Genomic DNA, 17,201 nt, shown 5'->3' on the forward strand with positions numbered 1-17,201 from the left:
GCTCTTGCTCATTGTCCAGTGATCTCTGTGTGAGGGAGAGGGGAAATTGGACAGGGCTCCTGCTCACTGTCCAGTGATCTCTGTGTTAGGGAGAGGGGAAAATGTACAGTGCTCCTGTTCACTGTCCAGCGATCTCTGTGTTAGGGAGAGGGGAAATTGGACCGGGCTCCTGCTCCTAATCTTTGTCCAGTGACCTCTGGGCCAGGGAGAGGAGAATTTCCTCAAGGTTCCTGTTCCTGATCATTGTTCGTGACCCTTGCTAGAAAGTACACATGTGGCTGTCAGGTTAAGACAGTCTTGGGCTTGTCACTACTTAATGTTCCATCAACACTCTCAGATTCACACATGAAGAATGATAACTTGGCAAGTTACTGGAGAGTGGGCAGCAGCTATGGAACTGAACTCCACAGAGAGCAACACCTTTGAGAAAGGGAGGGGAAAAACTGGGTTTGGGGGGAGGGGGGATAGAAACCAGGTTGATACAGTTACCTCCACAGAATGGTTTGGAGGGAGTGCTGGTTGGAGGAGATGAGTGGTGGGTGATTGGGGAGAAGTGATGGAGGAGATATATGACTGTTTTATTGGAGATGAATATTACTATATTATTAGAGAGATATACTATCACATTGTTGGAGATGCATATTACTAACTTAGCAACTCAGAAGATATATAATGATTTAAAAGAATAGGAACATTAAAGTTGACATGTATATCCCTTCAAGTGTAATTACTTTAATTGAGCACTGTGAGTTCTTATAGAGGTCAGTGAAAAGGCATGAGACACTATGACTCTGATATTTGGATAGTTCCTTTGTACTTTTCTTAGGTCCACCACAGAATATTGGGTTTGGCACTGAGTGTAAGGGTCAGGATACAAGCTGACCATTCTTATGTCATTAGGGTAGGTGGACTTGCATTTCTATACATTTATGTTGTGTTTTACCAAGTATGACAGTTCCTCTCAGTCTCTGCTGCCCTTTCTACTCCAGAATCTGATGGATTGTACCCTAAACCCTGGTTACAATATTGTGTGTATGAATCCTCCAGGTTCCTCGGAAGAAATACAAGGTTGAGAATTACTTCCTGTACTACCTCTTCCTGTTTGCTGCCACCTTGGGCCAGGAAGTTTTTTACATCACCTTCCTTCCCTTTTGCTACTGGAATATTGACCCATACGTGGCTCGGAGAGTGATCAATATCTGGGCAGTGAGTTACTTCATTTTTTTATTCTGTTGGGTGAGGCTGTCAACGGGAATAAAAAAGACCTGTCATGGGGGTTGGTACAAGGGCAATGTGCTAAAAAGTTTTGACCATTTATTCTTCTTCTCCCCTATTGTGCCCATTTCACTCTAGCTGGGATCCCTCTGCAGCCTAGTCTCAAATGTTGTCTGATAATGCTGCTGTGAAACCCCTTGGGAGGTTAAGGTGCTCTTTAAGTGCTGTTGTTTATATAGGTACTGGCAGACATCCATTAGCTCGTTCAAATGGCCATCCTTCAAGTGTGCCAGGAGGCTATCTGTCTGTGGTGTGCACATTCCATCAGTGCTCGACAGCTGGCAATAATGTTCTGGAACCCTCCGGGTTGTCTTCTCTCCTCAGACCCAGGACTCTGGAGCGCCACTCGCTGCTGAGGTCAAGATCAGCTGCTCAGCACAGAGTAGGGGTTGACCTCAGGAACCTCCCTGGGTTGTGTGACTCAATCTCTTGTGCCTGTAATTCATTGTCACACAGCCCACAGTGGCTGATCAGTCATGACGATCAAGTAACAAGAATGTTGGTTTGTTTGTTGAGATTCCCACGCAGTGATGGGGCAAAAGGCAGTTCCACAATTGGAGAGGGCGGGGGTGGTGTGGTAGGAAACCAGAACCCTGTGGTTTGGTGGTCTGGGTCTCCACCCAGCTCTTTATCCCTGATGGAATGGTGCTTTCTGATTGTGTGTTTAAACTTGCCTCACTTTAATTACATCAAACTGCACCTTAACCACACAGTAATCCCTGCTCGTGCAGAACTTGTTTACCAAGATATTTCATGAATGGATCATGATCACTATCAGCTACAGGGGACTGCTAATTTATTTCCAGACTCTATCAGCGCATTGAGCCAGTCAATCAGTCTAAACGAAACATGAGTTATGTAATGCTGAACATATCCAATCAATGCAGGGCAGCAACCAGTAAGGCCAATATAATGGTAATATTGAACGACACACAGCCAGTTAGAGGAGTGAATGGTCACTCTGTGTAGTGCTCTAGTCAGACCACATCCTGAGTTCAGGAACAGGAGGAGACCGTTCATCCCTTCAAGACTGTCCAGTACTTAATTAGATCGTGGCTGATCAGCATTCTAACTCCAACCAACCACCTTGGTTCTGTAGCCCTTAATACTTTTGCCTAACAAAAACCCATCAAACGAAGCAGAATGCTTCGTCTCACTAGGTGCCAAGCTGGTCAGTCCCAGCAAGGGAGGTGAGGGGGATGCAGGGAGCTGGTGTTTAAGAGCCTGTGGATGCTGGATATCTGGAACACTAGAAACACTCAGCAGGTCAGGCAGCATCAATCTCAGTTTGGAAATGTTCGACTGGCCCTGGCCTTACCAACTTTTTACTGAGACAGGGTGTGATATTTTGCTTTTGATTAATCCTGGTGACTGAAAAGAAGAGAAACGTTCGAGCGCGGGAGGCAGTGCAGAGAGGAGGTGTGTGGCCAGTCACAAGTGTCAGGCATCTGAAGCATGAAGAAAGATTGGAGCTATTCCACTTGGGAAGGAGGCAATCTTAAGTGAGGTGCACAAAATAGTTCAGTGAATGTAGAGATAATTCCAGCCAGTTACATTAAATTACATTGCTGGAGTAGAACTAAGGGATTCAAACTCACAAAAAATAATTGTTAGGCTAATGTCAAGAAATACCTCTTCACCCAGAGGGCAGAGGGTTGATCAACACATGGGATAAACTTCCAAATAGGCTAGTGGGGGAATAATTTAAACAATTGGATGTTCCATTGGTGGGTGGGGGGTGGGAAGGGGCTTTTCATTTCTCAGCCTGGGTGAATTGAGATGGGCTGAATGACCTTCCCCAGCTGTAATTCTATAATGACCTTGTGTGATTTAATGAACATTTGATGAAAACTTTGATGAAAGTTCATCTCAATCTGAAAGATTGGGCTCGATTTTACACTCCTTTGCCAGTGGGTTTTGAAAAAGGGGGAGCTCATTAAATCCAACAGACAGCTCACTGCCCTTCCCATTCCCCCACCATAATTCTACTCGTGGCTGGGGTGGAGTCAGGTGGCCTGCCTGCCAGTGGGGCTAATTGAGGCCCTTAAGAAGCCCATCGTAGGGCCCCTGCTCACCCCCCACCCCTCCCCAAAGGTGTTACCCCCTCCCCAGGTTGCCATCCCTCCACGGGCTCTTAAACACCAGCTCCCTGCACCCCCCTCGCCTCCCTTGCTGGGACCTACCAGCTTGGCACCTAGCGACACCCCCAAACACATACCCAAATACTGATCCAATGCTGCATGCTTCTGTCCCACCGGAGAGCTGCCGGTATCTAATTGGCTGGCAGCTCCCTGAGGCAGAGGATGTCCTGATTCAAAACATTGGAAGTCCAGCCTCTGGCCAGTTGCCTATTAAACAGTTGCAGGGCAGCCGGCCTGACTTTTTTAGCTGGGGGGTTGGGGGGACAAGGAACCCGGCCCCTTGTATAATTCAACCCATTAACTCTATTTCTCTCCACAGATGGTGCCTAACCTCCTGAATCGTTCCAGTATTTTTTTGTTTTTAACATCTTATGTTGAAGACATGGGTGGTTAGAGTCATTTATGGCACCAAAGGAGGCCATTCAGCCCATCGAGTCTATGCTTGCACTCTGTGGAACGATCCGCTCAGCCCCATTCCCCCGCTCTATCCCCGTAGCTTTGCAAGTTTATCTCCTTCAAGTGCCCATCTAATGGGGTTGGGGGGGTTTGTGGGGGGTTGGGGGGGCAGTTGGTGAGGGGTGGCGGTTGGTGAGGGGTGGCGGTTGGTGAGGGGTGGCGGTTGGTGAGGGGTGGCGGTTGGTGAGGGGTGGCGGTTGGTGAGGGGGACGGTTGGTGAGGGGGGTGGTTGGTGAGGGGTGGCGGTTGGTGAGGGGGACGGTTGGTGAGGGGGGCGGTTGGTGAGGGGGGCGGTTGGTGAGGGGGGCGGTTGGTGAGGGGGGCGGTTGGTGAGGGGGGCGGTTGGTGAGGGGGGCGGTTGGTGAGGGGGGCGGTTGGTGAGGGGGGCGGTTGGTGAGGGGGGCGGTTGGTGAGGGGGGCGGTTGGTGAGGGGGGCGGTTGGTGAGGGGGGCGGTTGGTGAGGGGGGCGGTTGGTGAGGGGGGCGGTTGGTGAGGGGGGCGGTTGGTGAGGGGGGCGGTTGGTGAGGGGGGCGGTTGGTGAGGGGGGCGGTTGGTGAGGGGGACGGTTGGTGAGGGGGGCGGTTGGTGAGGGGGGCGGTTGGTGAGGGGGGCGGTTGGTGAGGGGGGCGGTGGTTGGTGGGGGGGTGTGGGGGGTTGGTGGGGGGGTGTGGGGGGTTGGTGGTGGGGTGGAGGGGTTGGTGGGTGGGTTGGTGAGGGGTGGGTGGAGGGGTTGGTGGGGGGGGTGAGGAGTTGGTGGGGGTGTTGGTGAGGGGGGTGTTGGTGAGGGGGGGTGGTGAGGGTTGGTGGTGGGGTCGGGGGGGGTTGTGGGTGGGTTGGTGAGGGTGGGTGGTGGTGGGGGTGGTGAGGGGGTGGGGGGGTTGGTGTGAGGGGGTTGGGGGGGTTGGTGAGTGGGTGGGCGGGGTTGGTGGTGGGGTGGGTGGGGTTGCTGGGTGGGTTGGTGGGGGAGTGGTGGCGGTGGTGAGGGGATGGGGGGGTTGGTGTGAGGGGATGGGGGGGTTGGTGTGAGGGGGTGGGGGGCGTTGGTGGTGGGGTGGGGGGATGTTGCTGGGTGGGTTGGTGGGGGAGTGGTGGGGGGGTGAGGGGGTGGGGGGTTTGGTGAGCGGGTGGGGGGGGTTGGTGAGGTGGGGGTGGGGGGTTGGTGGGTGGGTTGGTGAGGGGGGGGTGGGGGGTTTGGTGGTGGTGTGGGGGGGATTTGCGTAGGGTGGGGTTGGTGGGCGGGTTGGTGGGGGGTTTGGGGTGGGGGGGTGTGTTGGTGGGGGGCGGTTGGTGGTGCAGGGCTCTCTGCCCTGTTGGGTGTGTGATAGGTGTAGCTTCTCTCCAATCCTCCTGCAGATGGCAGAGGTATAACTCAGTTTAGGTGTTGAATATAGAACACAACTTTTATGCACCCCCCACCCCCCACCCCACATCCCCCCACCCCCACTCTCCACTCCTTCGAATCCCCCTCCCAATGCCTGGTTAAGTTTCAAAGGTACTGAAATGAGGCAGTAGAGAAGAGGCAGCCACAGGGGACATAACCCAGCTTTGAATGTTCTGGAATGTAATGGGGCCTCTGAAAAGTGTTTCATATCCAGCAGGGTATTAACATCAGGTGGACATGGAACAGTGGCCTCCATATCTGGTAGTGGCCTAACCTGGCTAGTGTTCCCAATTCTGGTTGAATGTACTCCTGGAGGTTTCATCACATGATCTCCTGCCCTACAATCTATATTAATAACTTAGCCGAACAGACCAAGAGTAATGTCGCCAGGATTGCTGACAGTGCAGAGCTAGGTGTGAATGTAAGCTGTGTGGAAGGCACAAAGACTGCAAAGAGATATAAGATATAGAGTGGGCAAGAAGGTGGCAGATGGAGTATAATGTGGGGAAGTGTGAGGATTTTGACTTTGGTAGTAACTGTCGAAAAACAGAATATATTTTAAAGGGTGTTGAACTTCGAAATAATGTTTGGAGAGACTTGGGTGTACTTGTAAAAGGAACACAGAAAATGCATGTAGGTGCAGCAAGCAATTAGGAAGGCAAATGGCATGTTGGCCTTTATTGCAAAGGGATTAGAGTACAAGAATAAAGAAGTCTTGCTACAGTGGCACAGGGGCCTTGGTGAGATTTATACCTGGAGTACTGTGTGTAGTTTTGGCCTCCATATCTAAGGAAGGATATACTTGCCTGGAAGGTTCACTAGATTGATTCCAGGGGTTACAGGTTATGGCGAGAGGCTAAGCAAATTGGGTTTATACTCTCTCGAGTTTAGAAGAATTAGAGGTGATCTCATTGAAACATTCAAGATTCTAAAGGGATTTGACTGACTGGACGCGGAGAGGGGGTTTGACTGACTGGACACCGAGAGGGGGTTTGACTGACGACACCGAGAGGGGGTTTGACTGACTGGACACCGAGAGGGGGTTTGACTGACTGGACACCGAGAGGGGGTTTGACTGACGACACCGAGAGGGGGTTTGACTGACTGGACACCGAGAGGGGGTTTGACTGACTGGACGCGGAGAGGGGGTTTGACAGGCTGGACCCGGAGAGGGGGTTTGTCAGGCTGGACCCGGAGAGGGGGTTTGACTGACTGGACACCGAGAGGGGGTTTGACTGACTGGACACCGAGAGGGGGTTTGACAGGCTGGACCCGGAGAGGGGGTTTGTCAGGCTGGACACGGAGAGGGGGTTTGACTGACTGGACACCGAGAGGGGGTTTGACTGACTGGACACCGAGAGGGGGTTTGACTGACTGGACACCGAGAGGGGGTTTGACTGACTGGACGCGGAGAGGGGGTTTGACTGACTGGACGCGGAGAGGGGGTTTGACTGACTGGACGCGGAGAGGGGGTTTGACTGACTGGACGCGGAGAGGGGGTTTGACTGACTGGACGCGGAGAGGGGGTTTGACTGACTGGACGCGGAGAGGGGGTTTGACTGACTGGACGCGGAGAGGGGGTTTGACTGACTGGACACCGAGAGGGGGTTTGACAGGCTGGACCCTGAGAGGGGGTTTGACTGACTGGACGCGGAGAGGGGGTTTGACTGACTGGACACCGAGAGGGGGTTTGACTGACTGGACGCGGAGAGGGGGCTTCCACTAGCTGGAGAATCTAGAACACGGGGGCATGGTACAGAATTGTGCGGAATTGGAGACCTTTAAAGACGACAGGTAGCACCCCGATGTAGAAGTCCCGCCTCCATTTCCAACGTCCCATTTTTGCTGGATTGGGAATGGGGGCAGGGCATGATTCACACATCAGGAAACCAAAACCCAGCAGGGCCATTTGAACTTAGTGCTGAGTTCAAACAGACCCCATCTTGGCTGTTCCATGGGCCTTAACCCATAGTTTTGGAGTCACAAATTGATGCTGTTGAAGGGTGGATAAGTGTCATGATCTGAAGTTTTTAAAAATCCCCTGCTCTTTAAGCATGAAAAGACCAGGCTGAAGCTGTTATTTAGAGTTTGAAAAACAAATATCTGTGGGGCAGCTTTCATTAGAGCTCTTTTCCAAAAGCCTATTATTATGTCATTATGAATGCTTAACTGAATTTCAAAAGCTGAGGTTATCTCAGTAAGGGGTTCTGAGTTCACAGTTTGACAGTTTAAAGAGGCTCTTAAAGGATTAACTGTCTTTGATGTGGGGCCTGAATAGAGGTTTGTTTGTTTTTTTTAAAGACATTAACCACTTGAGGAGATTTAAAAACTTTGGTTAGGTTTCATGAATGTTTTTTTCACTATCAGGTGTATATGAGAGAGAGCTAAATTAGATTGTTAGTTTTTTTTTCATCTCTACATGTCTCCTGAGATCTGCTGATGGTGGATCTTGGTGAGTTTCTATGGAGGTGTCGTAGGGGTATGCTGGGCTATACCAGGGGAGGTATGAGGGGGCTGGGTGTTAGTGGGAGGCATGAGTTGGCATGGAGTGTCCATGGGGTGAATGAAGGGACATGGAGATGGGTTTGGGGCATGATTTGGCATTGACAGGCCACAGGGGTTTGGGGGGGGCAGAGGTTGGTGTACAGATGTGAGGAGTGAGGGCCAGAGTGGCTAAAGCTTCAAAAACAACTGGAATGAAGTCCCTGAGAACCTAGGTGGACCTTCTAACCAGCCTTCCTGCACCAAGGTGACCCTTGTAACCAGCCTTCCTCCACCAAGGCGACCCTTCTAACCAGCCTGCCTCCACCAAGGTGACCCTTCTAACCAGCCTTCCTCCACCAAGGTGACCCTTCTAACCAGCCTTCCTCCACCAAGGTGACCCTTCTAACCAGCCTTCCTCCACCAAGGTGACCCTTCTAACCAGCCTTCCTTCACCCAGGTGACCCTTCTAACCAGCCTTCCTCCACCAAGGTGACCCTTCTAACCAGCCTTCCACCACCAACGTGACCCTTCTAACCAGCCTTCCTCCACCAAGGTGACCCTTCTAACCAGCCTTCCTCCACCAAGGTGACCCTTCTAACCAGCCTTCCTCCACCAAGGTGACCCTTCTAACCAGCCTGCCTCCATAGCCACCTCCGATCTGCCTTTGGGATCTGCAGGCCCAAATCTTTCCCCACCCCCTCCCCGCCCCCCCTGGAGCGAAAAGTGAGGCGAGTATGCCCGACTCGAACTACCCGCCTCAGTAGCAAAATTCCGGTCCATTGCCTCAGGATGAGGGGACAATCATTTTGGGCTGAGGTGAGGAGAAATGTCTTCATTTAGTGGGTTGTGAATCTGGTTACACCAGAGCGATGTGAATCATTGACTATATTTAAGGCCGGGACAGGCAGGTTTTTGGCCTCAGGGAATTGGGGAGCAGGTGGGAAAGTGAAGTTGAGGCTGATCCTTTATCCTATTGAATGGCAGAGCAGGCTTGAAGGGCTGAATGGCCGACTCCTGCTCCTATTTCTTGGTAGTCTTTAACTACGCCACCCCCTCTCCTCACCGTGTCCTTCCTTCCCACAGCCAATTGGAAAGCGAATCGATCTTTCATTTCCCGATTAGTGGATCCTTGACTGTCAGTCAAACAACCTTTCCTCCCATCTCCAATATTTTATAACCAATCAACAGAGAAAATGAAAACAAACATGGTGCTTTTTTGTTTGAATTACCTAATGAATATCCTAATTGGCTTTGCTTGCAACAAGAGCTAGAGGTCCCAGAGACTCCCAGTCAGTTCTAGAGGGTTGGAAACTACCATCACTGTTAGGGAATTGATTCGATGAATGATCTGATAAAGGGTTCGTTTTTATGGGAATAAGGCAGAGTGGATCTGGTGGGTGTGAAAGCAGTGGGAGAAACGGGTTGAATGGTGTGGTACTCGGCACAGTGGGGTGAGGTGAAGAAGCATTACACAGAACGCTGACATCACAGGTTAAATTGGACTTTTTAAAAAGTGGAACAAGCAAACTTAAAATTAACCAGGTCTGGGGTGAGACTAAAGGCTTGGCAATGATTTTCATCAAGATCCTTATAGCCCCGAGTTAATGCGGAGTCCAGCAATTCCTCTTTAAAGAGCTGGGTAAATATCAGGTTAGGAGCAGAAGCTAAAGATTATAAGGATAAGTAGGGATAAGTAGTAAACAGCTCACAGGCACACAGCTTTCTGCTGTACTGGACCCTGACATCTGGGGAATGTGGCAGGTCAGGGTTGATTGATACTGCTGTAAGGTGAGAAGGATATGTGGAGTCTGCAGTGGATTAAACCTTTCTCTCCTTGTGCTCTCCGTTCCTCCAGATTGTGATGTACATTGGCCAGGCTTCCAAAGATGTCTTAAAGTGGCCCAGGCCTCCGTCCCCTCCGGTGGTCAAGCTCGAAGTGCGGGTGGATGCAGAGTATGGGATGCCCTCCACTCACGCCATGGCTGCCACTGCGATCCCCTTCACCTTCCTCCTGGCCACGATGAACAGGTACAAGGTAAGGCCGAGTTCAGTTCTTCTTTGGGGAAGTGTGCGTCCGTGTGGGCTTCAACCCTTTCACCTCCTGTGACAGCTTCAATTCTTTTTTTAAACCCTGGTCTCTTGCAACGACACATCAGATATTCTACTGGGGTGGGGCGAGTGGGGGGAGGGGTGACATGAACTAGGCCACGGCAGGTTGTGCCCTGCCTGATTTTCTTCTCCATCGGCTGATTCCCTGTCGCCTGTTCCTGCGTTCGCGCCCGAGATGGTTTTCACTCCATTTGTTTCCTGGGAGTGCCACAGAGGCCAGGAATCTCCCAGGTTTTATCACTGGTTTGTATGGAGCGAGCTAACCTCAGCCCAGGCAGCAGTTGGATTGCAGTGGTCCTGGGGCAGAGAGGGGAAAGCTGGGGAGTCAGGCTTAGTAGGGGGTGGGGGGGGGATGGGGGTTAGAAATTCATTAAGGCCTGATATTAGGCACATAATCCCTGGCAGATTTCCAGGCCGTGCCTGGATAATGGAGGCCCAAGGCTCTCCAAGAACTGGGTCTCTGGCATCGTTGTAGTGATAGAGGCAAGCGGCCACCACCTGTCGGCAGCCCACTAAAATTACGCTATCCACCTCACCGGCAGTGGCCAGGGTTAGGGGTGAGGGCAATGGTAGGATTACAGGGGCCCTCAGGCATGCTGTAGCCCAGGGAGGGAGGCACCCCTACTCCTCCTGGTTCCAGAGGAGGCTGGTAAGGCTGCAGTGGTTGCTGTGGAGACCAGAGTAGGAATAGGGCCTGGCCTTGCTTGGCTTAGTGCTGTCCAATGTCCTGCAGGGGTCCTGAAACAGGCATAGGCCCCTTATTTACATAAGCAAGGGGTCACATGACTGTTTGAAATGGGTGCTTGAGGTTCCTGGCAGTGCCTATGCCAGTGCAGATGGGGCATGGAGCATTACACCCTGGACGTTTCCCTTTTTGCTCCCATTTTACACTCATTAAATGGGCATGGGGAGATTTGTGGATTTCTTGCTCCTGAACACTAGGCTGACAACACTCAAAGTCTAGACTCTTACACAAAGAATGGGAACTTGAGCAAGCTATCAGAGGATGACCCGATAAAGCAGAGGAAAGAAGAGTTTAGGAGAGGAAGGATAGAGAGAGGGAGAGGGATAGAGTGAGGAAACGAGGGGGAGATAAAGAAAAAATAAATACTTGCACTTATACAGCACCTTTCAGGACTTTAGGATGTCAAGTGCTTTACAGCAAATGAAATACACCATAACCTCACCAGTTTGCAATGCTTGGGACCAAGTTATTTTTGGATTTTGGAATTTCCAGGATTATAGATGACGTTAGAATGCCTAACCACAGTGTGAAACTGGAAAACACCAAAGATATAAATATTTACCTGAAGCATAAAAAAGTGATAGAACATTACTAAGCAGTGATAAAAATGTTTTATTTATCCAAACACTGTGTCTTCCATGTTTCCACTGCCAAAGCAGTGAGTCGCTAGATTCTACTCAAAAGATTTCCGGGCAGCTGGTGTTTCCTAACAATATATTCCCAGACTGGAGAGGTTGCAGTGTATTTTTGAAATGTAGTCACTTATAATGTAGGAAACATGGCCACCAATGTGTGCAAACTCCCATTAACAGCAATGTGATAATGACTAGGTAATCTGTTCCTGTGATGTTGATTGAGGGATGAATATTGGCCAGGACTTCCCTGCTTTTCCTTGAAGTAGTGCCAAGGGGTTGTTTGCACCCACTTTGGAGAGCAGGCAGGGCCTCAGTTTCACACCTCACCTGAAAGACAGCGCCTTTGACAGTGCGGCACTTACCCAGTACTGCATTGGAGAGTCAGCCTGGATTTTTGTGTTCGAGTCTCTGGAGTGGGACTTGAACCTCTGGCCGGTGCAAGCACTTGGCAAACTAGGTGATCGCCTTGAGTGGCAAAATTTGAGCGGTGGCAATAAAACCAGGTGAACTATTTGTGGAACTACATTAGTAAACATCCAGGCTTCAGCAGTGGGTATGAAAGGTCTAGCTCCACGCATATACATCCACGTACACTGAGATACATATAGATTTCCATGTATTTACATTGCGATCTTTCCCAAAATTTCACATTATATTCCTCATTCTGTTTGGGGCAGTTTTACAAGTTTGTACAGCTACATGATTAATCCAAAGCTTCAAACCAGTAAATGATATCAAAAGAACATGGTTTAATCGAGCCCACACTATCGTAATGATTATTGATTGTATAAATTGCACATAAAGTCATCTAGTAACTGTTGCAGGAACACGTATACCATGTGAGCCACATTCCACATTATAATGTGCATTTCTTCTAGTACATATCCTGTGAAAAGTATAGAACAATGTGAATGTACAATCAGTATCATAACATTCTCCTTTTTCATGTTTAAAAAAACCTGTAATATAACTGCAGAATTTTTAGTCATGCTAATAGACAATATTCATTTTCAAAAGTTAATTGTGGGGGGCACACAAATCTGAAGGCTCACCTAAGGTGCCTAATATTCTTACACCAGCCCTGCTTGAACCCACAATCTTCAGAGTCAAAGGCGAGAGTGCCGCCCACGGAGCCATGCATTAAAACTCTGGGAGAGAAAGCGGGAAAGAGAAAGAGTGCGAGAAATGAGTGAGGTTAATAGACAGACAGAGGGAACAAGGGTAAAACCAAGCAAGAAGGAGAGTTATAGGAGGAGTCGAAGGGAATTAGAGCCACAGAATGAATGTGAAAGTAAGAGTGATAAACACATGCATCTACACATGTACACACACAGACACCTACCCACATGCACACACACAGACACCTACCCACATGCACACACACAGGCACCTACCCACATGCACACACACAGACACCTACCCACATGCACACACACAGACACCTACCCACATGCACACACACACAGGCACCTACCCACATGCACACACACAGACACCTACCCACATGCACACACACAGGCACCTACCCACATGCACACACACAGACACCTACCCACATGCACACACACAGACACCTACCCACATGCACACACACAGACACCTACCCACACGCACACACACACAGGCACCTACCCACATGCACACACACAGACACCTACCCACATGCACACACACACAGGCACCTACCCACATGCACACACACAGACACCTACCCACATGCACACACACAGACACCTACCCACATGCACACACACAGACACCTACCCACATGCACACACACAGACACCTACCCACACGCACACACACACAGGCACCTACCCACATGCACACACACAGACACCTACCCACATGCACACACACACAGGCACCTACCCACATGCACACACACAGACACCTACCCACACGCACACACACAGACACCTACCCACATGCACACACACAGACACCTACCCACATGCACACACACAGGCACCTACCCACATGCACACACACAGACACCTACCCACATGCACACACACAGACACCTACCCACATGCACACACACAGACACCTACCCACACGCACACACACACAGGCACCTACCCACATGCACACACACAGGCACCTACCCACATGCACACACACACAGGCACCTACCCACATGCACACACACAGACACCTACCCACACGCACACACACAGACACCTACCCACATGCACACACACAGACACCTACCCACATGCACACACACAGACACCTACCCACATGCACACACACAGGCACCTACCCACATGCACACACACAGGCACCTACCCACATGCACACACACAGACACCTACCCACATGCACACACACAGACACCTACCCACATGCACACACACAGGCACCTACCCACATGCACACACACAGGCACCTACCCACACGCACACACACAGACACCTACCCACACGCACACACACAGACACCTACCCACATGCACACACACAGACACCTACCCACACGCGCACACACACAGGCACCTACCCACATGCACACACACAGGCACCTACCCACATGCACACACACAGACACCTACCCACATGCACACACACAGACACCTACCCACATGCACACACACAGGCACCTACCCACATGCACACACACAGGCACCTACCCACATGCACACACACAGACACCTACCCACATGCACACACACAGGCACCTACCCACATGCACACATACCCCTAGACAGACACCACCCTTATAAATACAGACCCACACACCTAGGCAGACAATATGGACATTGATAGTGAGAGGGGACCTGTGCACAAACTGGCTCGGGCTCACATAGCCTGCTTATCCTGTTTGTTATAACAGAATGGAGACACTAAAAGGAGGTAGAACATGTTTTAAAAGGACGGTAACTGGAACCAGGTGTTTCGTGATCGGAGCTGCCAAGAAGCTTTTAAAAAATTGGCAAGGTCATCTCCAAGCTCGATAAAATCTAATTACTGTGAAAGTGACTCTCTATCAGGTTAATCAGTTACTACTGACTATCATAAAAGGAATTCAACATCCCTGATCACTGAGCTGAGCAGACCATGAGTTTTGCTGTGTGAGTCTGCTCCACTCCTAACTACAGTTTAGGCAGAAAAATGTGAAAATATATTTATCCAAATAATTGACCACTAAATAACAAAACAGGTCAGTTTTGCTCACAGTTTCTCTCTCAGCAATAACAGTTTTACTGATAAGTCTCTCCCTATTTAGAGTCATTGTTGTCATGTAGGAACCACAGCTAGGCCCAATGAACAACAATGTCATAATGACCAGATAACCGATTTTAATAATGTTTGTTGAGAGCTAAATATTAGCCAGAATGTCAGGGAAAACTCTCCTGCTCTTAAACATAGAAAATATAGAAAATAGAAGGAGGGGTAGGCCATTCGGCCCTTCCAGCCTGCTCCACCATTCAATATGATCATGGCTGATCCTCTATCTCCCGCTCTCCCCCCATACCCCTTGATGCCTTGAGAGTCGAGGAATCTATTTCCTTCTTAAATATATTCAGTGACTTGGCCTCCACAGTCCTCTGTGGTAGAGACTTCAACAGGTTCACCACCCTCTGAGTGAAGAAATTTCTCCTCATCTCAGTCCTAAATGGCCTACCCCATATCCTGAGACTGTGACCCCTTGTTCTCCCTCTATGGCAAGTATATTCTTTCTTGGGTAAGGAGACCAAAACTGCACATAATACCCCAACTGTGGTCTCACCAAGGCCTGTATAGCTGCAGTAAGACATCCTTGCTCCTGTACTCAAGTCCTCTCGCAATGAAGGCCAGCATACCATTTGCCTTCTTAACTGCTTGCTGCACCTGCATGCTTGCTTTCAGTGATTGGTATGCAAGGACACCCAGGTCCCTTTGTACATCAACATTTCCCAATCTGTCACCATTTAATTAATACTCTGCCATTCTGTTTTTCCTACCAAAGTGGATAACTTCACACTTATCCACGAAATACTGCATCTGCCATGTATTTTCCAACTTACTCAACTTGTCTAAATCGCCTTGAAGCCTCTTAACACCCTCCTCACCACTCACATTCCCACCTAGTTTCATGACGTCAGCAAACTTGGAAATATTACATTTGGTTCCCTCATCCAAATCATTGATATATATTGTGAATAGCTGGGGCCCAAGCACTGATCCCTGGGGTACCCCATTAGTCACCACCTGCCATTCGGAAAAAGACCCATTTATTCCTACTCTCTGTTTCCTGTCTGTTAACCAATTCTCAATCCATGCCAATATATCACCCCCAATCCCATATGCTTTAATATTGCACACTAACCTCTTATGTGAGACTTTATCAAAAGCTTTCTGAAAATCCAAATACACCACATCCACTGGTTCTCCCTTATCTATTCTGCTAGTTATGTCCTCAAAAAAAACTCCAGTCGTTTGTCAAACATGATTTCCCTTTCATAAATTTATGTTGACTTTGTCTAATCCCGTGGATATTTTCTAAGTGCCCTGTTATCACATCCTTTATAATTCTTCAGAATTGCACCCTAGGGTATTTTACACCCATCTGAGAGGGCAGCACAGACTTGACCAGTTGAGCATTTCATCGGAAAGGCAGTACCTCCAATAATGCAGCACTCCCTCAGTACTGCAGTCGGAGTGTCATCCTTGCTTTCACTCTGTCTTGTGCTCAAATCTCGAGAGTGGGATTAGAAGGTCAGAACCTTCCGACCCGAGGTGAGAGGGTTATCCATTGAGCAATAGCTGACATGTGAAACAGGCTGGTCAAAAAATTGAGGATGCGCCTGCTGGATGATCCTTGAGAGCTTCTACTGAATTTTGACTGGGGGGAGACCTGCTGCTGATGCTTAAACTCAGTGCTTACAGAGTGATTGGGTTGTAGTGTGACCTTCGGACTCGGTGAAAACAGCAAGCGCTAAATCAGAAGGCTGAACCACCATCAGCACAGTTTGGATTTCATTTCATGCTCCATTTGGGTGACCATTTGTTGGGGTTACAATTCATCGAAGCCCAGGTCCATCCCTTGCCTGCTCTGTGATGTTGCCTCAGGTTTTATTGGAACCGTGTTTGCTCTTGTAGTCGATCTTGATGTGATATGCTCCTCTCATTCAAAATGTCGCGTGAAAACCTATGTGCTTGGGTTATATAAAGTATTTGATAGCCTTGGGCACTGGAGAGCAGAAGAGCAGAGAGCTGTGTCTGTCGTGAGATCTTTATTTCACACAAAAAGATGCTAGGAATGGGATTAGACTGTGACATTGACTGGGGACTACTGGAGTCAGACTGAACAGTCAGAGTTAGAACACACATTGCTGAGCTCCTGAAGATCAATTATCGGGTTTGTAGTTAAACATGGATTCATTGTTTAAATACTGAAGATTACATTCATGCTAAACCCACACAACTCATCTCATTTACAGTTACTTAGGTCCAAAGTGTATTCTGAAACCATCGCTATCTTCATTAGCACTGACCTCTGAGGAGAGTGGAATCCGAGAGGTATTAAATGTACTCTGTATCTAACCCATACCATTCCTGTCCCAGGAGTGTTTGAGACAGTTTAGAGGGAGCTTTACTCTGTTTCCAACCTGTTCTGTGCTTCATATCCAAGCCATCACTGAGTTTATTTACACTATGCCTCTTTTTATTTCAGTATCCCTGTGAGCTGGGACTGCTGTTAGCTTTGGCTATTTGTACCTTGGTCTCCCTAAGCCGTATTTACACGGGAATGCACACGGTTCTGGTAAGTCAGCAATGGGCAGCGTGCTGCATGATGGGGGCGCAGGTTGGGGGTTGGTGGTGTTCGATGGCAAAGGTTTTCTGTAAATGGGCCTTGGCTTCATGGTGATGTGATCTGAGTTATTCAACAGATAAAAAGGAAATAAAGGCAAATCCCAGAAATCTGAATGAGCACAGAAAATGCTGGAAATACACGACTGGTGTATTGGCGTCCATGAAGGATAGCAGCAG

General features: G+C 49.3%; 1 protein-coding gene across 1 annotated transcript in view; it reads left to right on the top strand.

Moving 5' to 3' along the window:
* The window catches only part of LOC144673071 (sphingosine-1-phosphate phosphatase 2-like), a gene marked incomplete at its 3' end in the record, with an annotated part of 146,147 nt that extends 129,173 nt beyond the window's left edge, over positions 1-16,974 (top strand). Inside the window, exons 2-4 of the mRNA XM_078535066.1 lie at positions 1,048-1,206; positions 9,593-9,772; positions 16,885-16,974. Coding sequence (XP_078391192.1) covers positions 1,048-1,206; positions 9,593-9,772; positions 16,885-16,974 — 429 coding nt within the window. The remainder of the gene's footprint in view (positions 1-1,047; positions 1,207-9,592; positions 9,773-16,884) is intronic.
* Positions 16,975-17,201: the final 227 nt, after the last annotated feature.

This window comes from Cetorhinus maximus, unplaced genomic scaffold (genome assembly GCF_964194155.1).
Source record: "Cetorhinus maximus unplaced genomic scaffold, sCetMax3.hap1.1 HAP1_SCAFFOLD_243, whole genome shotgun sequence".
Lineage (NCBI taxonomy): Eukaryota > Metazoa > Chordata > Chondrichthyes > Lamniformes > Cetorhinidae > Cetorhinus > Cetorhinus maximus.